Source organism: Balaenoptera borealis (genome assembly GCF_965194805.1).
Source record: "Balaenoptera borealis genome assembly, chromosome: 3".
In the NCBI taxonomy this organism is placed as follows: domain Eukaryota; kingdom Metazoa; phylum Chordata; class Mammalia; order Artiodactyla; family Balaenopteridae; genus Balaenoptera; species Balaenoptera borealis.
Window position 1 is genome coordinate 113,632,148 of NC_138866.1, and position 22,000 is coordinate 113,654,147.

General features: G+C 45.6%; 1 protein-coding gene across 1 annotated transcript in view; it reads left to right on the forward strand.

Moving 5' to 3' along the window:
• The window catches only part of SLC24A1 (solute carrier family 24 member 1), a 39,484-nt gene that overhangs the window by 5,951 nt on the left and 11,533 nt on the right, over positions 1–22,000 (forward strand). The window contains exons 3-6 of the mRNA XM_082383275.1: positions 3,031–3,168; positions 4,287–5,737; positions 7,347–9,369; positions 20,391–20,444. Coding sequence (XP_082239401.1) covers positions 7,477–9,369; positions 20,391–20,444 — 1,947 coding nt within the window. The 5' untranslated portion in view covers positions 3,031–3,168; positions 4,287–5,737; positions 7,347–7,476. The remainder of the gene's footprint in view (positions 1–3,030; positions 3,169–4,286; positions 5,738–7,346; positions 9,370–20,390; positions 20,445–22,000) is intronic.

Genomic DNA, 22,000 nt, shown 5'->3' on the forward strand with positions numbered 1-22,000 from the left:
TGACACAGTTCAGTATCTGACAGATCCAAGTGCTTCCCCACAAGTTCTCACTGTACCTCTTAGAGCAACCCCATGAGGAAGTTCGTCTTTCTTGGTTTTATAAATGAGGAACCTGAGAATGAGAGACCTTTGGAGACTTGCTCCTGGTCAGACTTGTTACTTTATTAGAGGTTGCAAAGTACTAGTAGGTCAAATTCAGCCGCAGCCCCATTTTGTTTGCCTTTAATATTTTTAAACTGTTTTACATTGGAATGCTTATTGATGGGTCATTCATTCTCTGTCCAGACACAGCCCTCATTACTCTCTGCTGACTTTGAATAGAGCTGATTTAGCTTAATTTTACCCACCCAGGCCCTGAAGGCATTGGCTTTTGTACCCCCTGCCAAATCTTGTCTAATTCCACCGTGCAACTGTAGGGTTGATATCAACTCCTGAGGTAGGCCCAGAAATAAACCAGCCTCAGCCACAAACCCTCAGTGTCAGGTGCAAAGCCTAATTCCTTCTCCCTCCTGTTCTAATAGAACCATGGGAAAGGCCTTGAGCTGCAGAGGGTGGGAGAGGAAAGGCCTACCTGCCGTCCTGCCCAGCCCCAAAGCCCCGCCTTCCTCAGCCCCCGATATTATTGTGAGGGTCAGAGCTAGATTTACCTCACCTGTCCTGCCACACTGTTCCAGGGAGAGGATAAAATAAGACAACTTTGTAGAAAAAGCAGATCAGCTTCCCCTCCTTGGTGGTGCTGGTCTTTCTCCAACAGTTTGAGCTCTGAAAGGCCGTGAGCCTTTGTGAGTGGGCATCTCCCCACCCCACACATGTGTAGCTCAGGTGCTCCATCTCTGAGCATCTCCTCACTGGGATGTGCATCTTCAGTCCATCAGCAAATATATTAATTAATTAATTAATTTTTAAACAGAGGCACAGAGTTATTTATTTATTTATTTATGGCTGCATTGGGTCTTTCTTGCTGTGTGCGGGGCTTTCTCTAGTTATGGCGAGCGGGGGCTACTCTTTGTTGTGGTGCACGGGCTTCTCATTGCGGTGGCTTCTCGTTGCGGAGCATGGGCTCTAGGCACGTGGGCTTCAGTAGTTGCAGCACACGGGCTCAGTAGTTGTGGCTCGCGGGCTCTAGAGTGCAGGCTCAGTAGTTTTGGCACACAGGTTCAGTTGCTCCGCGGCATGTGGGATCTTCCCAGACCAGGGCTCGAACCCGTGTCCCCTGCATTGGCAGGCGGATTCTTAACCACTGCGCCACCAGGGAAGCCCCAACAAATATATTTATTGAGTGCCAGACACCGTTCTGGACTCTGGGGTTTCAGCCGTGATTAAGAGAGGAGGTCACCTGCTAGTAAGAGATTAATGCGAACATTAATCAGGTCATTACACAGTAAAGCGTTGTCACAGTGGAATGCATGGAGATCTGCTTCCCCCCAACACAGTCTGACTATGATCTCCAAAAGCAGAATAACAACAACAGTACCAGCCACTGTTAATGTGTTTTACATATTAACATATTACTTAATTCTTACAATAAGCCTACCAAGCAAGTAGTGTCATTATCACCCTCATTTTACAGTCATTGAGAAGTTAAATTCTTGCCTAAACTCACACCACTGGTACAGACAGTGCTTCCACTCTTGGTTGAGCAGCAAACTTTTCTATAGCCTGTTGAATTTCAAAGTGTGCCGCAACCCCATGAGAACAAGACAGAAGGAACCAGGTTTGCCCCCCAACAGTTGGGAATTAGGTTAGACGCTAGAAAGAACTCCTTGGTAACAGTTATGAGTGTATGAGAGAAAGGAATCCTTTTCTGAGTATTTGTTTCCTCTCCTGAATTTTCTTCTTTTTTCTTTGTTTTTGGCCATGCCGCATGGCGGCCTGCAGGATCTTAGTTCCCCGACCAGGGATCAAACCCACACCCCTTGCGGTGGAAGTGGGGAGTCTTAACCACTGGACTGCCAGGGAAGCCCTCTCCTGAATTTTCTATATTGCACAAATAACGTTGTAAAAATAGAGGAATTATTCTAGAAAAAAAAGATCACTCATAATTTCACCTCATGAATTGGGTTCCTTTTTCCATCTTTCTGAACCAAACTGTGACTGTGTTAGACACTTGGTGTAACTAGATCTGGTTTTGCCTGCAGCACTCTTAGGAGGCAACGATGTGGTAACTAGCGGAGGTCAGCCCCTCTACCCAGGCTTCCAACACCCAGAGTGACCCCTGGACACCCAGAGATGAAGACAGCTCTTCCACAGAGAGTGAGCACCGCTGTGTGCTTCAGCAGAGGGATCTGGGTACCTTCACTCAGGGTGAAATAGGGCACGGATGAAGCTGTGAGGGATTACCTGCTATTTCAGATGGAAGTAATCAAAGCAGCATGCTATCCCTGTACCTTGGGGGAAACAGAGAGGGGAAAGAGGAGCAATCAGTAAGTATCAGGCAGAGTTAGCTGAATGATTGAAATGGTTTCAGGTGAGTGGGTAGGCTCATGAGACACCCCCCGCCCCCATTGCCTTGCTCCACTCCCATGTCAGTCAGCTCCGGCCATGAGCTAGACGCACAATTCCTCAGGTATCTTGGGATTGTGGACAAAGGATGTTGCCTGCCATATCAGTAAACAAAAGATGACGTGACCATCAAGCCATCAGCCACTGCAGCTGCCTCCTACTCCCTCCCAGTGGTGCAGCCGGAGGGGAACTCAGGATGGAGATAAACAGGCTACTGGCCCTAGATACTTAAGGTGCATATCAAAGGAATAATTTCATTAAGCCCAGATGCTTGCATCTTCCCATACATGGAAGAACACTAAACTCATTAACTTGAGATGTCTAGTTTTCCTTTAACTAGCAGTAATCTTTTGATGTTCAGCTACCTGGGTTTTCTGCAAAAACTCCTGTGTATCCTGGCTCCTCCCTTACCTCTTCAGAGTAGTCCCTCAGAACTATCTGAGAGGCTGTTTCCTGGGCTTAAATCCTTAGTAATTCCCCAAATAAAACATAATTCTCAAGTTTTAGGTTGTGCTTTTTTTTTTTCAGTTGACAGTTTGGGTGACCATAAAGGGACCCAGAGCAGACTTCCCTCCTTCGCCTGAACTCTAGGAGGAACCAGAGCCTTGGTACCAGCAGAGGCCTCTTGTGCCCATTCGCCTCCTTGGAGAGTCCAGATGAATTTGGGTGAGTCTCTCCTGGTTCTCAGATCTCCCGATTATTGGTTGATGTTCCTGAGTTTTAATTGGCAGTGTACAATAGGTACCTGGCTACCCAGTTGAAAGATACGGGGGGGGACCTGGTTGAAAGACATTGGGAAAAAGTACCTCCCAGCTGAAAGATACTAGGGGAGCCTGGTTGAAAAACACTAGGTTGCTCAGTTGAGAGACACTGAGCTGTCTAAACTGGGTGATTAGGTAAGAGAGTGGCCTAACATCTTTCCTAAATGAGGGGCATCAGAAAGCCAGCCTCCAACTAATACCCCAGCCAGGTTTATGTATATACAAACTTAGCTACAAGTACTTACTTAATTGGGAATTAAAGAAAATCTCTCCCTGAAAATGGCCAGTATGGGGCTTTTTATTGTGTAAGCAGTTAAGTTAGAGAAAGCCAGCTTGATAAAACGTTTTTTCAGAATTCTGACCTTAAAGAAACAAAAGCCCTTCTAGGGAGAACTTGCAGTTCTCTCCTTGTGTCTTTGAGATGTGAAGGTTCTACCTGATATTCTTAGAGGGGTGTGTGTGTGTGTGTGTGTGTGTGTGTGTGTGTGTGTGTGTGTGTGTGTGTGTGTGTGTGTGTGTTTTGAGAGCTTGGTCTCTGCCATCTGGGCGGTACACATAATGGTGTTCATTTGACAGCCAGTCGAATAGACTGGGATTCTGAGCAGTTTTTTATTGTTGTTTTTGGTCTGGCTGTGCCAGCTCTCAGAGAAATTTGTCATAAGGGGTCCCAGCCAAGAAGGGGCCTTTGTCATTTTAACCTTCATTGCATCCACCTGTACAGTGAAGACCCTTTACTTTCTTAGACTGTTTTTGGGAGTAAACTTTCTAGATTTTGTGGAGGCTACATCTTTTGCACTCTCTTATGGGGATGCCCCTTGCATCTTACTGGTTTGAGTCGCTATTAAAATACTACTCGTCAGTGGCCAGACAATGGATCTTTTAAATTGTAAAACTTTATGTAGAATAATCGTAATAGTGCAACTCTAGGTATGGGAAGAAGCAGCAAGGGAAAATATTTCCTGGATCATAATAGACTAGTAAGACAGGAGATCCAGATAAATTTTTTTTTTTTTTTTTTTTTAGGCTGTGCCATGCGGTTTGTGGGATCGTAGTTCCCCGACCAGGGATCGAACCCGGGCCCCGGCAGTGAAAGCACCGAATCCTAACCACTGGACCGCCAGCATATTCCAGAGAATTTTAGATTATCAGTAGGGCCTGATCCAAAAAGTAGCACATTGAGTGGCCTATCAACAGAATCTTTGCCTGATCCAGGAACCACTTCTTAGTGCCATGGGACAAAATTGGTCATAAAATGCCTCCCAAATGTTGGTCGAATTTATGACCAAGAGGAGGTGCTGTGGACAAATAATGTCACCTGCCATATCAGTAAGCAAAGGATGCTGTGGCCATCAAGCCATCAGGCACTGCAGCTGCCCCCACCCCCATAGGTAAGGTGCATATCAAAGGAATAATTTCATTAAGCCCAGACTCTTGCATCGTCCCAGGTATAGAAAATCAGTTAACTCAACTTGAGATGTCTGGTTTTTCTTTAGCTGTAATCTTTTGATGTTTGACTACCTGGGGTTTTTGGGCAAAAACTCCTGTATATCCTGGCTGCTCCCTTATTACCTCTTTGGAACAGTCCCTCAGAGCTATCTGAGAGGTTGTATTCCAGGCCTAAGTCTTCAGTAATGCCCCAAATAAAACATTTGATTTTATTTACTTTTAGGTTGTGCATTTTGTTTCCGTTGACAGTATGTCCCAGCCTGCACTGGGGAGATCTGTCAGTGCCCTGTCCCTCAAGAATTTCCCTTAGGCCTAATAAAATATTTTTTCATGTGTGAAATGCTTTAAAGTTTGTAAAGTATTTCTCCCACATTCCCTCATTTTTAAAAATAGATTTTATTTCTTAGAGCAGTTTTAGGTTCTACAGCAAAATTGAGTAGATATTCCCTTATTTTTAACTTTGATTGTCACATCCACCCTTCAAATAGGTAGGACAGGTGTTATTATCTCTCCATTTACATTTAAATTACATTTAGAATCACACAGTAGCAAACAAAGCCTGGTGCTAACTGAGGTCTTCTGATCTTTTAAGCCTCAGGCACTTTCTCTTGGTTCCCACAGAGTGCCTTCAGAATCTTTCCAAATCTTTCCGGAAACTGTGGATCATCTCTCATTCTCAGAGCTTAGAAATTAGTTTGAGAAGTTCCCCCAGTTTCCCCCTTGAATGCAGGGGCCCACAGAGAATCCATCTATGTCTTTGGGGGAAGGTCTGCTCTCTCAGGCTCTGGCAGAGACAGTGGGACCCAGAACTTGTACAATGCCCTGATAAGCTTCTTAGAGGCGGGTATTAGCAGGGATTGGATATCCTTCCCCTGAGATGCCCTTCATACCTGACCCTGCCTTGAATTAGGATTCCATAGGGGAGCTGGGAGCAGGAGATGGGGTGTTCCCTGCTGTACAGCTTCAGACTTACTCTTTGAGACCCTGGATCCAGAACTGAGAAGATACCCAGATGTCCAGGTTTGAAGGTAAATTATGTGATTAGGTAGGAGGGATCAGCTGGGGTGCCAGCTCAGCTCTGTTACATAACACTGGCACACCAGAAAGAGATACTCTCCAAAGTTTCTTTTGGAGATTCAGAGTGTTGAGTATATGGCGAGGGTTAGGGTAGACAGGGAGATGGTGGAAAGACAATGATAGGAATCAAGGACAAAGAAGGAAATTCACTAATTCCATACTTATTTTGCTTTCCCCTCTTTTGCTTTTTAAGACAGTTGTATTTGCATTGCTAATTAGTGTGGTATGCTGGAAAGACTGGGACATTAGAAAGCTCATCTGCACTGCTGCTCACTAGCTGTGCGATGTTGAGCAAGTCACATCTCTCTGGACCTCAGTTTCTTCATGTCTGAAATGGGGAGTTGCATTAAACAGTGTCAGTAATTCTTTCCACCTTTAATGACCTAAGATTCTATGGGTTATTCATCTAACTTGTAATATATTACTTCATATGCAAAACTGATCATTTCTAGTTATTGTTTTGTAGTAACCTGTGGACATTGATGAGAGATTTCATATTTAGTTGGGCTGGGCTTCTCTGCCCTTCTTTAAAATTGAGAATTCTTTGAGGGCCTTAAATGTTTTTCCCTCCTGAGTCCTTATGTAAAATTAACCCCTATGGGGCATTGATTCTGTACAATGCTTTTCCCAGACCGGATGTGTTTTTACTCTCCCAACATTCCTGTGACATAGGTATTGTTATTACTATTTACATAGATGGGTATTATTATTACTATTATTATTTCTATGAAATTAAATTTAAAATATTATAACATGCACATGATGAAAAGGTTAAGCAGTTAAACCGAAGAGTAGGATATACTTAAAAGTAAGTCTCCCTCTGATCCCTGACCCTTAGTTTCCCTTTTCCAGATGTCCTTTCAGAGAGAATCTTTGCATAATCAGTGCATATGTTATCATGCGCATTTTACAGATGAAGCACTGAGGTTCAGCCTGTCCAGGGTGGCACAGCTAGTAAGCAGCAGATCTGGGAACCCAGCCTTTGACTCTATTCCCCATGTTCCTCCCATGACACCACACACTGTCTGGGAAGCTTCATGACGTTAAATTTTAAGCTTTGTCCTCTCTGAATGATGGTGGAATCGTTTTAAAATCAGTCCAGTAAAAACACATAGAGCCTTGCACTGCTTTCCACTACTGCCCCTTTCTGTCTAAAGCTTAAAATCATATTTCCTTACTTTCCTTTTGCCTTGGATAAGGTAACATTTGTGGCCTGGGGCACCAGCTACAGATGACTGAGCTCCCAGCAACTCTGGCTGGACCTGTGGAGTGTGGGCAGACCTCTTGCAAGGATCCCAAGGAGAGCTGGGTAGACCCAGCTCAGGAACCTGGGCTGCTAGCATGCCTACACAGTAAAGAGGACCCCAAGATGCTCTTTTTCCCATGAGCAGACATTGCCCCCTGGAGCAGGGGGCAGGGGTTGTTTTGTTCCAGCAGAAACAACTGACTTTCACTACAAAGGCCCCTGTGTGAATAGTCACTCTTCCAGATAAGGGTTTGGTGGATCCCAGCTCTCCTTTTAGGAGCAAATAACCTCTTCTTTTTTTTTTTTCTTTCTAGGTTTGTGGTTACCCCCTGGCTGGGCTTCATGGAGGAATCTTCTCTGATTTCTAATCTGAATCCCAGAGCAGCCCCCATCTTTCAGTGGACAGAATGAGAGGCCTTCTGTAACCAGGCATAACTGGCCATCATGGGGAAATTGATCAGGATGGGGGCACAGGAGAGGCGGTTACTCTGGCCAAAGCGGCTTCATTGGAGGCGCCTCCTCTTCCTATTGGGAATGCTGATCATGGGTTCCACCTACCAGTACCTGAGGAGCCCCCGGGGGCTCCCCTCACTGTGGGCAGCAGTCTCTTCCCAACAGCCTGTAAAACTAGCCAGCCGGGACCTTTCCAACAATGAGATGATGATGGTGAGCAATGACCCTCCAAAATCTAGCTCTGAAATGGAGGTTGAGACATGGGCACCCCAAGCCACAGTGGGCAGAGATGGAACAACACCTGGTGTAACAATGGAGAACACCCCCAGTATACCTAGAAGAACAGCCAACGTCATTCCAGCAACACCCAAGAGCAGCGACAGCCCAACAGCAGCCCGCACGGAAAAAGTGAAGAAAGACACCCCAGCCACACCCAGTGGAGCACTGAATCACTACCCTCCAACTTCAGGCAGACCAGCAGTAAATAATTATACCCCAGCAACACCCAGGGGAGCAGTGAAGAGCTACCGCCCAACTCAAGCCAGGGGAAAGGTGAGGAAATACACCCCATCCCCACTTGGTAGGATGGTGACCAGTTACGACCCATCCACATTCATGACAATGACCAGGAGCCGTGGGATCACCCCCAAAGCAACAGTGAAAGACAGTGAAATTATGACAACCAACAAAATACTGGAGACCAACCCTTCCGAGACAGTAGTGGAGGAAACCACCCCAACTCCTCTCAAGGGAGTAACTGATAACGCCCCACCCTTCCTGATAAATGACTTAGAAACAGACATCTTGACTTCTCCAAGGAATGTGGTAGAAGAGAAGACCCTAACTACCCCCAGAAGAGTGGACAATAATAGCTCAACCAACCACCGGGGGTTAGTGGGAAAAAACAAGCTGACAGCACCCCAGGGAACAGTCCTGGAGCACACCGCAGCCATCTCTGAGGGGCAGGTGACAGTAAGCATCACGACAGGCAGCAGCCCAGCAGAAACCAAAGCCTCTACTGCTGCGTGGAAGGCTAGGAATCCCTCGTCCAGAACCAGTGCACCAACCGTTGGAATATCCTCAGCCACCTTCTGGGGGCTGGTGAAGAACCCTTCCCCAGCACCCACCACTCCGGCAACTCCCAGGGTCAGGGCAAATCCGACCACTCAGGTCCATCACTGTGTGGTTGTGGAGCCAGTCCCAGTCTCGCCCACTGTCCCCTCCCCAAGTCTGACAACAGCTGGGATGCCAGAGGCTCCCAGTCCCTCAGTACTGCCTTCTGGGAAGCCAGACTTCCACCCCAAGGCAGAGTACCCCCGAGACCTGTTCAGTGTGAAGGAGCGGAGGCAGGGCTGGGTGGTCCTGCACATCTTTGGCATGCTGTATGTGTTTGTAGCCTTGGCCATCGTTTGTGACGAGTACTTTGTCCCAGCCCTGGGTGTCATCACAGACAAGCTGCAGATCTCTGAGGATGTGGCAGGTGCTACGTTCATGGCTGCTGGAGGCTCTGCCCCCGAGCTCTTCACCTCCCTCATTGGCATCTTCATCTCCCATAGCAATGTGGGCATTGGCACCATAGTGGGCTCTGCGGTGTTCAACATCCTCTTTGTCATTGGCACTTGTGCCCTCTTCTCCCGGGAGATCCTCAACCTCACCTGGTGGCCCTTGTTCCGTGACATCACCTTCTACATCCTTGACCTAATGATGCTCATCCTCTTCTTCCTGGATAACCTCATTGTCTGGTGGGAGAGCCTGCTGCTTCTGCTGGCCTATGCCCTCTATGTGTTCACCATGAAGTGGAACAAACAACTTGAGCTGTGGGTGAAGGAGCAACTCAGCAAGAGGCCAGTGGCCAAGATCATGGCCCTAGGGGACCTTAGCAAGGTAAGAACAGGTTGGCTCAGGCTTCTCTACCCCCTTTTGGGCAAAAGGGTGGGGGAAAGCCAGGGACTGAAGAATGGAAAGTGCTAGGTCAGACCTCAAGAGATGAGTGAGTGTTCTGGTTCCCTTGCAGTTCATTCAATATTTATAGAGTCCTGTTTTCTGCCAGGCACTATGCTGGGGCTTTTGCAGGAGTGACCTTGGGTCAGCCCTTAATCGTCCTATAAAATGGTTATTATTAGGATCCCCCATTGGCAGGGGAAGAAACTGAGGCCTAATGAAGTTAAACCACTTGTTCAAGGTCACACAGCAAATAGATGGTGGAGCCAGGATGAACCCGGGTTGTTCTGATTGGGTCTTCAGAAATGACATTTGAGCTGGGCTTTGGAGAATGTCCAAGGAGATATCAGGCAGGGAAAAATGATAAAATGGGCATGGTGTGTAGGGTTTATCTAGCACCCTCACTTTCATTTAGTCCTGTTTGTTCACATTCCAGACCTGGAGGGGCTGGTAGTTTGGTTAGGGTCTGTGAAGGAGGAGGCTTTTTGAGTTTTGTTTTGTTTTTAAAGTATTGAAGATGGGAGCTCCACTCATCCACTGACAAGCCAGCCCTGGGTGCAGAGCCCTTTCTCTGTGCTGACTGGAGACTGAGAGCTCCAACTCTGGGGCATTCTTCTGACTCCACAGTTCCTTTCCAAGAATTTCTCTGCCCCTGTGAGGGACCTTCCTGCTAAATTCATTGCACGATTCAATAATCTGGATAGTGAAATTTAATTGGGGAAGTGATCTCTAAAAATTCATCCCCAAGTTTTTTGTTCCTTGAGACTCCAAAGTGAGGGTACCCTAGGGAACACAGACCCCCATTTCTCTCATGCTCCTAAAGGGTGAGTTTGGGCAAAGTTTGGTTCATAGCCTGCCTGTTTCAGATTTCAGGCCACTAGTGTGAGCAGAATTTTGCATGCAAAGAGTGGAAGGACTTAGCTGCTTAATCCAGTGCAGTTTTGATGAGTAGGCAGGATGGAGACCAAACTCAGCAACATGTCTCAGAGATGTGTGATACAAGGAGATGAAATGTACTTCCTTTAGGACTTCTGAGGTATGTGTGGTGTTCAGAGCATAGAATTGAGAGTCAGGAAACCTGGGTTCTAATCCAATTCTGCCTCTAACTGTGTGACCTTGGACAGGTCCTTTCCCATCTCTGGTGGAAATGACAGAGTCCAACTAATCATGCAAATGTTCTGTTTAGCGGTAACATTCATTGATAATGTCTTGTGTCTAAATGAGTTCCGTTCTGTCAGGCCCAGCACAGCTGTTGTTTGTCTGATCTGGTCAGCCGACCTCCAATTAGTACATTTTTGCAGATGGCCCAAAAAGGAGAAATATCCTGCCCAGGGTTGGACAGCCAGAAGGTATCCACACTGGAATGGGAACCCAGTATCCTAACTCCCCATTCAGTACTATTTCCCTCCAGATGACTGCTCTAAGAAGCCAGAGACTTAAAAAAGAAAGGGAGGCTCAGAGCATTACCTCATTTAATATGAGGAAACAGGGCCCTCCCTCCTCCTGAAGTTCTCAGGGCAGGCTTTGCTGAGGGTGGCCATGAAGTCTGGTACTATTCTCTGAGAAAGTATCTAATGCCTTGGTATACATTAGGCCAGCAGTTTTCAAAATTGGGCCTTACCTGGCGGGCCAGTGGTTAAGACTTTACGTTCCAATGTAGGGGGTGCGGGTTTGATTTCTGGTCGGGGAGCTAGGATCCCACATGCCTCGTGGCCAAAAGGCCAAAATGTAAAACAGAGGCAATATTGTAACAAATTCAATAAAGACTTTAAAAATGGTTCACATCAAAATGCCTCTCGACTTGCCTCCCAGTCCTTCATAGTAATTCTGTTTTTATTTAAACTCTGCAAATTCTCAATTTTCAATTTTGTCAGAACTAGACCATCAGAGCAAAGCTTGCCAAGCAAGTAAAGCATAATCATGATTTCAAAAGAATTTGTAACTTACTTAAAAGATTCTTCAAGGCCTTTAGTAGCAGCTCTTTGCCAACCAGTGAGAGCAGTGCTGATTACAACTGTTCATATCTATTTATTGAAACAGATCCAGTATGAATTTTAATTAACAGCATTATTAAAAAAAGAACAGGTTGAAATACTGGCTGTCCTTGAAAGTAAATTTATATTTATTTAAAATTGAAAACCTATAGTTAGGAGTTTGCAGCACTAACAACTGCCTTCTAAAAATTAGTCCAAATAATTTAAAAACTGTAGCTATTTTGAAATGATTTTTAAAAACATCTGGATTTGGAGTTTCACCCCAGGTTTCTTATAGCCAGAGAGAGCGGTAACTGCCTTTGCTTATATCATTCTGTGTTTGACTGCCCCAAGACCTATGATCTTGTTTGAGGGAGGTAAATTATCCTGTACTTCACTGACGGACTGAGGGAAGCCATTCTCTTTGAATTCTTGAAGCAGTTCTCTGAAAATCCAGTCTTTGATCTAGTAAACTGTGTTGGTATTCATTTTTGTGATTTATGCAAGAATGTGTACTCACCTCTGCAAATTATCTTACTTTAACTATGAAACTTTATGAAAGTGAACATGCCTTGCATACTCACTCACTCACTCACACTGACCTATGAGTTCACACCTCTTCCCTGACTAATGGGTTCCTTCTTTGAGCTTCTCCTTGAGAAGGCAGGGGTCAGGGAAACTGGGCTTATTCAGTCAGCCACACACCCAAAGGTAAGGAAGTAAGAGAGAAGTGGGGAAAGGCCAGATCGAGTGGTAGGGAGTCAAGGAGGAGGGTTGGGGAGAAATCAAAGCCACAGGTGCTCAGGAAGTTTAAGCAGGGGGAAGACAATTAGAGGGCAGTGGGAGCCAGCTCCTTCTTGGAGGGAAACAGGAACAGGAAAGACACTTGGGCCTCCCCCTTCCTCTGTTGGCAGCCTGGGGTGAGGTGCGGCCACAGTGTTAGGCTCCTCATTGCCACTAAATGGGGGAAATAATCTTTATATCTCCCAAAGGGCTGAGCCCAACGTCTCATCCCTAAAGCAGAAGCGCCACAAGTATTTGGTGGTTTCCTCAGGGAACTCTAACAGGTCAGGGTCTCCAGTTTATAGAGAAAAAGGAGTAGGGGAGGGAATCCATACTTGTGGAGGGCCTATGACATACGTACATTATCTTGACAATTTCTCAGAAAACCCGTGCAGGAGGGGAGTTCCCTGGTGGCCTAGTGGTTAGGATTCTGGGCTTTCACTGCCGTGGCCCAGGTTCAAGCCCTCATCGGGGAACTGAGATCCCCCAAGCCCCACGGCGTGGCCAAAAAAGAAAAAAAAAACAACCCTGCAGGAATAGATTGTTATTGCCATTTTGCAGATGAGGAGACTCTGAGGCTCGGAGAGGATAATTAACTCTGCCAAAGTTACACAGCTAGTTGGTGGTCCTTATCACCAGTTTATGAATCCATTTTTCTGGGTTTTAACCCAGTATCCATGGCTAACTATCCCTGTTATCCTGGGCAAGTCAGTGCAACTCCACAAACCTATATTATTAAGCACTTAAATGAAAAGCAGTGTGGGAAGTAAAAAGATCATGTCCCTTCCAGTAGAAGGGACAGGCATAGACAAAAGTAACTGATAAAGGGAACACTGTGCAAGGTGCTACAAAGTCACTTTGCTTTTCTTCGAGGTCTCACACTGCTCATCTGTAGAGCGAATGGGATGGACTAGTGCAGGGGTTGGCAGACTTTTACTGTAAAGGGCCAGACAGTAAATATTTTAGGCTCTGCAGGCCATATAGCCTCTATCACAGCTACTCAACTCTGTTGTTGTAGCATGACAGCAGCCACAGACAATAAGTAAACGAATAGGAATACCCCTGTGGTGTTTTACTAAGCAACATAATCGCAGGTGTTCTCCTACCTGAACAATTTGGAGATGTAAGATCAGCAGAGAACGATTCATTTTCATATCAGATATTCACCCAACTGATATCTGTGGAGTTTCTCAGCTGGAGGACCTTTCACTTTACTTTTTATTCTGCTCTGGTAATCTAGAACCAGGATAAAGTTTTTTTTGTGAATGATTCTAATCAGAATTTACTTAAGGGTATTTTCAGAAAAAGAAAAAAAGATGTATCATTGAACATAGACACGTAGTAACTATTTTAGAGTCTTTCTTTTGACACTGGCTGCAAAAAAAAAAAAAATTCAAAGCTAAAAATATTTCAGACAACATCGTCAAACTGACATGTATTGGTTTGAGGATGCCTTTTATGAACCCAATGAAGAAATGGTAAATGTTTGTTTTTTTTTGTTTTAAAAGATATATTAATTAATTTATTTTTAATTTACTTATTTAATTTATTTATTTTTGGCTGCGTTGGGTCTTTGTTGCTGCGCGCGGCTTTCTCTAGTTGCGGCGAGTGGGGGCTACTCTTCGTTGTAGTGCGCGGGCTTCTCATTGCAGTGGCTTCTCTTGTTGCAGAGCATGGGCTCTAGGCGTGTGGGCTTCAGTAGTTGTGGCTCATGGGCTCTAGAGCGCAGGCTCAGTAGTTGTGGCGCACGGGCTTAGTTGCTCCGCGGCATGTGGGATCTTCCCAGACCAGGGCTCGAACCCGCGTCCCCTGCATTGGCAGGCGGATTCTTAACCACTGTGCCGCCAGGGAAGCCCAGAAATGGTAAATGTTTGCATAGTTATCAACACAGTCTAACTTAGCTTGCTCTGAAACTTTTTTACCTGGTTTTAAAGCTCTCAGTGTTATTTGTTCTGGCCCCAAATGATAAATATTTGACCTTCCTTGACCATGCATAGTTGCAGAAAGCCAAAGTTGAGGCTCTAGCCTGGCCAAAAAGCCTTACTTGTATTTGAAGGATGATGGGACCTTCTTTACAGAGAGAGCTACAAGCTTAGCTAGAAATAACTGACCATCTGCATGAGATGCTGATGGGCAAGACAGCCCTGTGGGGCACCAGTGGTGAAAAGGGATGCAAGGTGGGGAATGAGACTGGTCCGGGCTTCTTTGGAAACCCCATATCCACATTCAGCCCACAGGAATACTTCAGAATGTGAAACTCCAGGAAGAAGTCTGCCACTCTTTCTTAAGTGCATTGCAGGCTATTTTCTTCTTGGAAGGGTTTTTTTTTTATTAAACCAACCAACAGAAACCCCAAGCAGACAAACCTGGTGCCTCCTTAGGAACCAGTCGTCCCTTTCCTGTCAGGGTTAACATTTACTCCAGTGACCTGTACTGCCAGACAGCCAGCTATCTGCTGTGGAGACAGGGGTGCTGGACAGGAAGCAGCCACCAGGACCCTTCCTGCCTCTGTGGGCCTGACCTTACTAGCCTGCAGGGAATCCACTTTGCTCCCAAAGAACTCATCCTAGTTAGGCTGAGGGGTTCCCTCCTTTTTTTTTTTTTTTTTTTGGCCGTACCACACAGCTTGTGGGATCTTAGTTCCCTGACCAGGGATCAAACCCAGGCCCTTGGCAGTGAGAGTGTGGAGTCCAGGGAATTACCTAACTTCTTAAATAATAGTCAGCTTCCCTCCAGTTGTCAGGAAAATATGGTAAGAATCAGATTCTCAGTATAAAGGCTTCTTTTCTTCATAAAATTTTCTTAAGCTTTCAGCATTCATCTGCTGGTGGGTGCTAGCAGATGACAAAATGAATGCATAAGAAATAAACAAATATTAACAGAAAAACTCAAACATCTGATCATGCCTGGTAGAACAGCGTGTTGTTTCCATGGATGTGTGAATGCTTGTAAGAGATTTTACATATTCTGCTATTCATACAACAGAGCAATCTTTTTTCCTAGTGTATGGGATGAGATTAAATATGAAATTAGATATTCATGGTGTTCTACAAATAACAGCATGATTTCTAGATGCTCTGCTACCTGAATAAATTGGAAATATAAAACTAACAGAAAATGTTTTAGTGTGGGCGAGTGGGCATATGGATGATAAACAAGTAGAATAACATATTTCTGAGTATGAAAAGTGCTGTGAAGGAAATAGTGTATGTGATGGAGAGTGACTATTGGTAGTGGGCCCCCTTTAGCGAGGGAGAGCAGGGGAGTCCTCCTGGAGGAGGAGAAGTTCAGGTAGACAGTCCAAGTAGAGTTCCATGAGAATTCTTCTGGAATTCTTCCCCATGCTCCATAGGGGAAGAAGAGGAAACAGCATTTGCAAAGACTCAGAGCAGGGAAGGACCTTGGTGCACTAGAGGAAAGAACTGGAGGCCAGTATAGTGAGTAAGGGGAGAGTGGTACAGGATAACACTAGAGACGGGGATGAGAGCTGCTTCATCAGAGCCTTGTGGATTAGATACGGAGTTTGGATTTTATTTGAAGTTCAATGGGAAATGATGTAATGAGGAGTCATAGTTAAAAGGTCACTCCCTAACTGCTGTGTACAAAATGAATGGTAGGTGTGCAAGGGTGGAAGTAGGGAGTCCAGTTAGGAGGCTGTTGTGGGCATCCAGCGTGTGTGCACGCGTGTGTGTGTGTGTGTGTGTGTGCGTGTATCTTTGAGAGATATTTTGAAGACAGAATCGTCTGGATTTGGTGATGGTGTGGATGTGGAGGGTGAGTGGAAGTCAAGGTTTTTCGCTTGAGCAGCAGGGTGGATGGTGGCGCCATCTAGTGAGAAAAGGAAGACTACAGGAAGAACAGGTTTAGGAGGACTCAAAAGTTCCCAGTCTGGAATGGTGAGTGAGTGTTTATGTCACCTCCAAGTGGATATGTCTACGAGACAGTTGTACAGATGGGCTTAAAGCTTATGAACAAGGTCAGGGCTGGAAATAGAGATTTGTGAATCACCAACAAATGTATGGTTATTAAAATCAAGGACCAGCTGATGCTACTCTGAAAGAGAGAGAGAGATTAGGATTAAGCCCCAAAGAACTCTGATGTTCATTCATTTGGCAAACATTTATGGAATCTCTTTGTATGAAACCTGTGTAGGATCTGGAGATACAGTGAGAATTAAGGCAGCCCTCAAGGGGCTCAACCTAGCAGAGGAGCAGGAGTTGATCCAGGTTTTGTGGGGTCTGACACTCTTTAAGAAAAGGAATATAAAACTATTGCTACAAAATTAAATATGAGGCCTCAGAAAGGGTTTGTGAGGGGAGAGATGGGCCCTGAAGTTTAAGCTTCATCAACTCTGTGGTAAATCCCCCTTAGTGGGGAAGACAGAAAAGTAAAAGTAATATTTACCATATCATGTGTAATGATATAGGTAAGTGCTGAGGGATTTAGCACTGCCGAAAGTGGACATCTCAACAAAAGTTAGGGAAGGCTTCCTAGGGGAGGTGATGCTTAGCTGAATCTTGAAGGACAAGCAGGGGTTGGCTGACTGAAGAAGGGATAGGAGTCTCCTAGGCATGTGTAAAGGCCAGGGGAATGAGAGAGGGTGATGAGACTATAGCTGCACTGTCCAGTATGGGAGCCACTAGCTACATGTAGCTACTGAGCTCTTGAAATGGGGCTAGTCTGAATTGAGATGTGCTGTAAGTATGAAATATACATTGGGTTTCAAAGGGTTAGTATGAGAAAAAAGTAGAATAGCTCATTGATATTTTTATATTAATTACATGTTGAATTATAATTCTAATATATTGGGTTAAATAAAGTACATTATTAAAATTAATTTCACCTGTTTCTTTTACTGTTTAAAAATGTGGCTACTAAAAAAATTAAAATTACATGTGTGGCTTGCATTCTATTGCTATTGGACAGCACTGAACTGGAGGTAAACAGGAGGCTGGAATATGCTCAGCTAAGGAGTGTGGACTCCCTCCTGAGGACACTGAGCCCCCAGGGTGCAGGGGAGGGACATGATGTGCTTTGCTCAGAAAATCACTCTGGCTGAAGAGTGAATGAGGAACCAGAAGAGGAACAGTCCAGGAGTCAGGAGGCTGTTGCAGGATTGTAGGCAGGAGAATAGAGAAATGAGGCCAAATTTGAGGACTTTCAGGAACTAGATCTGACAGTTAGTTGTAGATGAGCTGTGAGGAAGTGAGGAATTTGGGTAGACTTTTGGGTTTCCAGCCTAGACAGGTGAGTGGATCAGGGTGCTAGACTGTATTCAGTGAAGGTAGGACTCAACCAGGGATTCGGTAAATCTTTGTTGAATGAATGTTTAAAAAAACACACAGACCAGAATGTGCAGTTCAGGAACTGTGTCATGGGTGGTCTAGAAAGGGAGAGGTCAATGATTAACTGCTACATCTGTGGGAGATAGGAATTGGAGGTCAGGAGGACAAGCCCCCTGAAGGGTCGCCCTGTTCGCCACCCACAGGTTCCCGTGAACGGCTGGCTGCAAGGGATCCTGTTGCTCATCCTCATCAAGATGCATCACAGGTGTTGGGGGTTTGGCTGGCATGAAGACATCTTCTTTGGTTTTCTTAGCCCTCTGGTTAATTTTCATGAGGAGAGGGAGAAGGTGGGGATGGTGGGGCTGAAGAAAGAGGAGGATGATTGGTGTAGTGTGAGAGGTGGATGTGGGAATGTGTGTGTAATAAGGGCATACTCTGAAAGCACCTACTTGCTGGTACCGCTACCCATATATGGACCCATCAGTCCCACTCAAATGTAGACAAACATTTATATCCATTTACCTGAAATGTCAATAATATGAAACAGAGCCACTAGGAAATATAAATTTGACTTCATTTCCTTATTTATGCTTGGGAAAAGAAATGTGATTTAGTAAAAACAACAACAAAAACAATCCTCTGAATAGAGATTAGGAGGTCGGGGGTTCTGTCACTATTGTTGTGAGTGTGGGAAAGTCACAGAATCTTTCTGCATCTCAGTTTTGTCATCTGCCAGAATAGCAATAATAATACTAGCCTTGTCTGTTTCATAGAATTAGTAATATGGAATGAGAAAATGCATGTGAAGGGCTTCAGAAAGTTAGAAGTGCATACGGAGGGTAGAAGATGTTGATATGTGCAATGAACAGTGAACCCGTAGAGAAGTATTTTGATTTAAATAAATCTGAATGGAAGAGAAATCATTAGGCATGTGCTTCGTGGGGCAAAAGTCAGTCTCTCCTGCCCTTTTGTGGACAGAACCAGCCATCCCAAAGGGTAGCCTGGCCTCTCGTATTTCTAAGAACTCATTGGGTGAGAGTTGGATGTGATAAATAGTGAGGTGGCTGGGCCAGTGGGGTTTGGTGCTGTAGCCTCCAATATCCCAGAATTGTGAAAGAGGAGGTTTGTTCAGAAAATCCACAGTGCCCCCTTCATATTCAGATTGGTTATTTCTGCTTTGTTTCATTCATTTGTATGTTCATCCATTTGTTCATTCATTCAACAATGTGTATCCAAGCATTCAAACCTCCCCCATCCTTCAAAGATTATCCAAACTTCACCTACTTTCAGAAGGCTTCCGTGTCCATCCCAGCACAGCACCTTAATCTGTGCCTCTCATTTCTTCAGGCACATTCTGCTTTGTCATGTGTTCGTGTTATCATTGGTCTCAATTCCTTTCTGTAAGTAGAATCCATGCCCTAAACATCTTTGTATACCTACAGCACTAGCATAGTGCCCAGTAAACAGCAGGTGCTCAGAAATTAAGAACTGAATGAATGAACAAATTGGGTGGATGGATGGGTGGGTGGCCCTGAATCAGGCAGTATTCTCTGTATTTTCTGATCAGGCAGAGATGGGAGTGTAGCAAGTCCAGTTCTACTTCTGGCCGTGGAGGTTGGTGAGGTGGGGGAGGCAGTGGAAGGTGAAGACAATTACTGGGGGCAGCCATTGGTGACCCTGCTGTCTGAAGATGGCGCTAGAGGTCACTTGGCGTATCAACTCGTTGAGCTCTCCTTAACCAAGCACCTGCTGTGTACAAGACACTATGCCACAGGTTAGGGGAACAGAGATAACTATATCGTAGTTCAAAAAGACGTGAAGTCTAGCTGGGTAGACAACTAATATGTGTGAACAACGATGATTTCTTTAAAAGTTCGGATGGTGTTACGAGATAGTAAATGCAAAGTGGCAAGCTGGTGGTTCAGAGAGTAAATACTGTGGGCGTAATGATTCTTCATCTTGAACCTTCTAGGTCTGTCCCCTTCCCCAGCTGGCTACCCTACAGCTTCCCCAGGACACTAGCAAGCACTTATTCGATTATAGAGCCAGATTTTTGGTATCACAAAATGTGTCCACTGTTGTTATACAGCTTTTGAGGAGAGAGGTATTGTAGAGAGCTGGAGTGAGGGCTGGGCTGGGGGTGAAAGGGGCCATTTGGGAAAGCGTTATGTAAGAATTCACCCTGAATTTTCTGAAAAATTGGTAGGCATAGAGGGATGGAGAAGGCATTTTAGGCAGAGGGGAAAGGCATGAACAAGGGACTACGAATTGGAATAGGTTAGGTATATGCAGGAGACTGTTCATTCATTCATTCATTCAACCAGCGTTTTCTGAACCCTTCCTAAGTGCCAGGCAGTGTTCTCATGCTTGACATACAAGCATGTGTCATGAATGAAATAGTCTGCCTTCAAGATGCTAGTGGGACAGTCAGTTTACTTGGGTTTGCCAACATACAAATAACATACACATAGATTGGGGAAAGTGCTATGAAGGAAAAGGAGTCAATAAAAGAGAATTAGCCGGGCACCTTAGCTTCCCAGAGGAAGGTGACATGTAAGTGGAGACCTGAAACATGGGGAGTGGAGGAAAGAGGGTTCCAAACAGAGGAGGAGGGACCGTGTGATGAGGGTTTCGAGGTGGGTAAAGAGGATGGTGCATTTGAGGGACTGAAAGACAGCTGTAGCTGGTGTTACTGGACCTCAATGAGTGGACACATTTGACTGGGAATACTGCATGCAGGCTGAAGCCAGACTGTGGAAGGCCAGGCTGGGGGTGGTGGACATGTTAAAACATTTTCTGAGGCCAGGTTATCTCTGGGTGTGTTTCTGTGTTCCCACATGAGGGCTCCCTGGAGAGAGAGGGAAGTAGGGAGGAAGGGTGAGGGTCTCTGTGAACATCTTGTGATTCCTGTCCCTGTTTGCAGCTGGGCGATGGGACAGTTGTGGTGGATGAGCAGCAGGATAACAAGAAGCTGAAGGTGGGTGCCGTGCGGAGTCTGCCCAGTGGGGATACTGCAGGGTTTCAGAGGACAGCCACACACCCAGGGCGCTGTGGCCCTGATGCTGGGGATCCTGGGCTGGGCTCGGACCTGGGAAGCTCCTGGGAACGCTGCCAGGGTGAGCCAGGGAAGGAGCCAGAGGGACTGTCACCTCCAGGTGGCCTTGGAGGAGGTGCTAGCTTGGGAGCTAAGTCCAGAATGTCACTGCTCACTGCCTGTGTGAGCTTGGGCCTCGGATTCTGCATCAGTAAAATGACTGGACTAGATGAACTCAAGTCCCACTTTGTAGACCCAACACTCTATGATTGATCTAAAAGCCTAATTACCTGCGGCTTTGGAATGCCCCAGAACTAAGAGAAACATACGAGGGGTGGGGCGGGGGGATCTGAGGTTTCTGAAAAACTGTGTCTTAGCTGCCTTTGGCCTGTGGGCCTTTGGGAAGAAGTGGGGACCTTAGAGAGAAGAGGCCAGGGTCTGAATGAAACCTCCCCCATCCTATGAAAATCCCTAGGCCTGTTGTGAAGTATTGTGTTACCATAGCCACTAGATGGCAGAAGAGTTCAGATCCAGAGGGTTGGTTGGTGGGGAGGGAGGGACCAAGCAAGCAGTTTGTCTGACTTTGGATGTTCCTTGTAAGTCAGATGATGTTTCTATGTGTGTCGCTATTGTAATTAAAAAAAAAATTCAACTGAGTAAGTTTAAAGATCAAATCGGCTTTATTCAACGATTCATGAATTGCCCAGCATCCCATCTAGCAAATAGAAAGGAGTTCCAGGTGGTTCCAGACAAGGTCACCTTCCTTTGGGGGACAGCAGGGGTCTATCAGGTAGATTACCTCACTAGTGTGCTAACCAGTTAATTCCAGACTGACTGGTTAAGAGTCCATTCCCGGGAGGGGGCTGAAACTGCAGTTAGGTATTTTATGTTTCGGTTTGGTGATGCGGGCAGAGCACAAGTGACTCCATTTTGGACCTGTTGTCTCTTTTTTAGCACTGTGAATGAATGTGTGTCACATCCGTGTGTCTGCACATACAGATATGTGTATGTGTGTGCCTGTGAAGGTCTCTTGAGCATGTGGGTAGAAAAGAAACGGCTGGAATCAGAAGACCTGGGTGCTAGTCTTGACTCCTTCATTTACGACCTTGGATAAGCCACCCAGCCTTGTTGAGTTTTCATTTCTTTTTCTGTAGGTGGGGATCAAAACCTTGCTTATGTCTGGGGGTGGGGCAGTGATAAAGCACCAAGACGCTCTTTGTGGACTGTAAGGGGATGTGTCCATGCACCGTGGGGCTGTCTGTGAGGTGTATGGGTGAGAGTGTTTCTTTGAGGATGCACTTGCAGGGATGGATAAACCCTCGGTAATGTGGTGTCCTTAATACACATTGTCTGCTCCCTGTCAAAGAGCTTGGGGAATGACTTGGTACGTAGAGTTAGCCAGTCATGGAAGAGTTGAGGGGAGGCTGAGAAAGAAAGCACTGTAACTGTCCTGTTGAGGTGAAGGAAGAGGGGGTGCCAGGATAAGGCTCCTGTGCTTC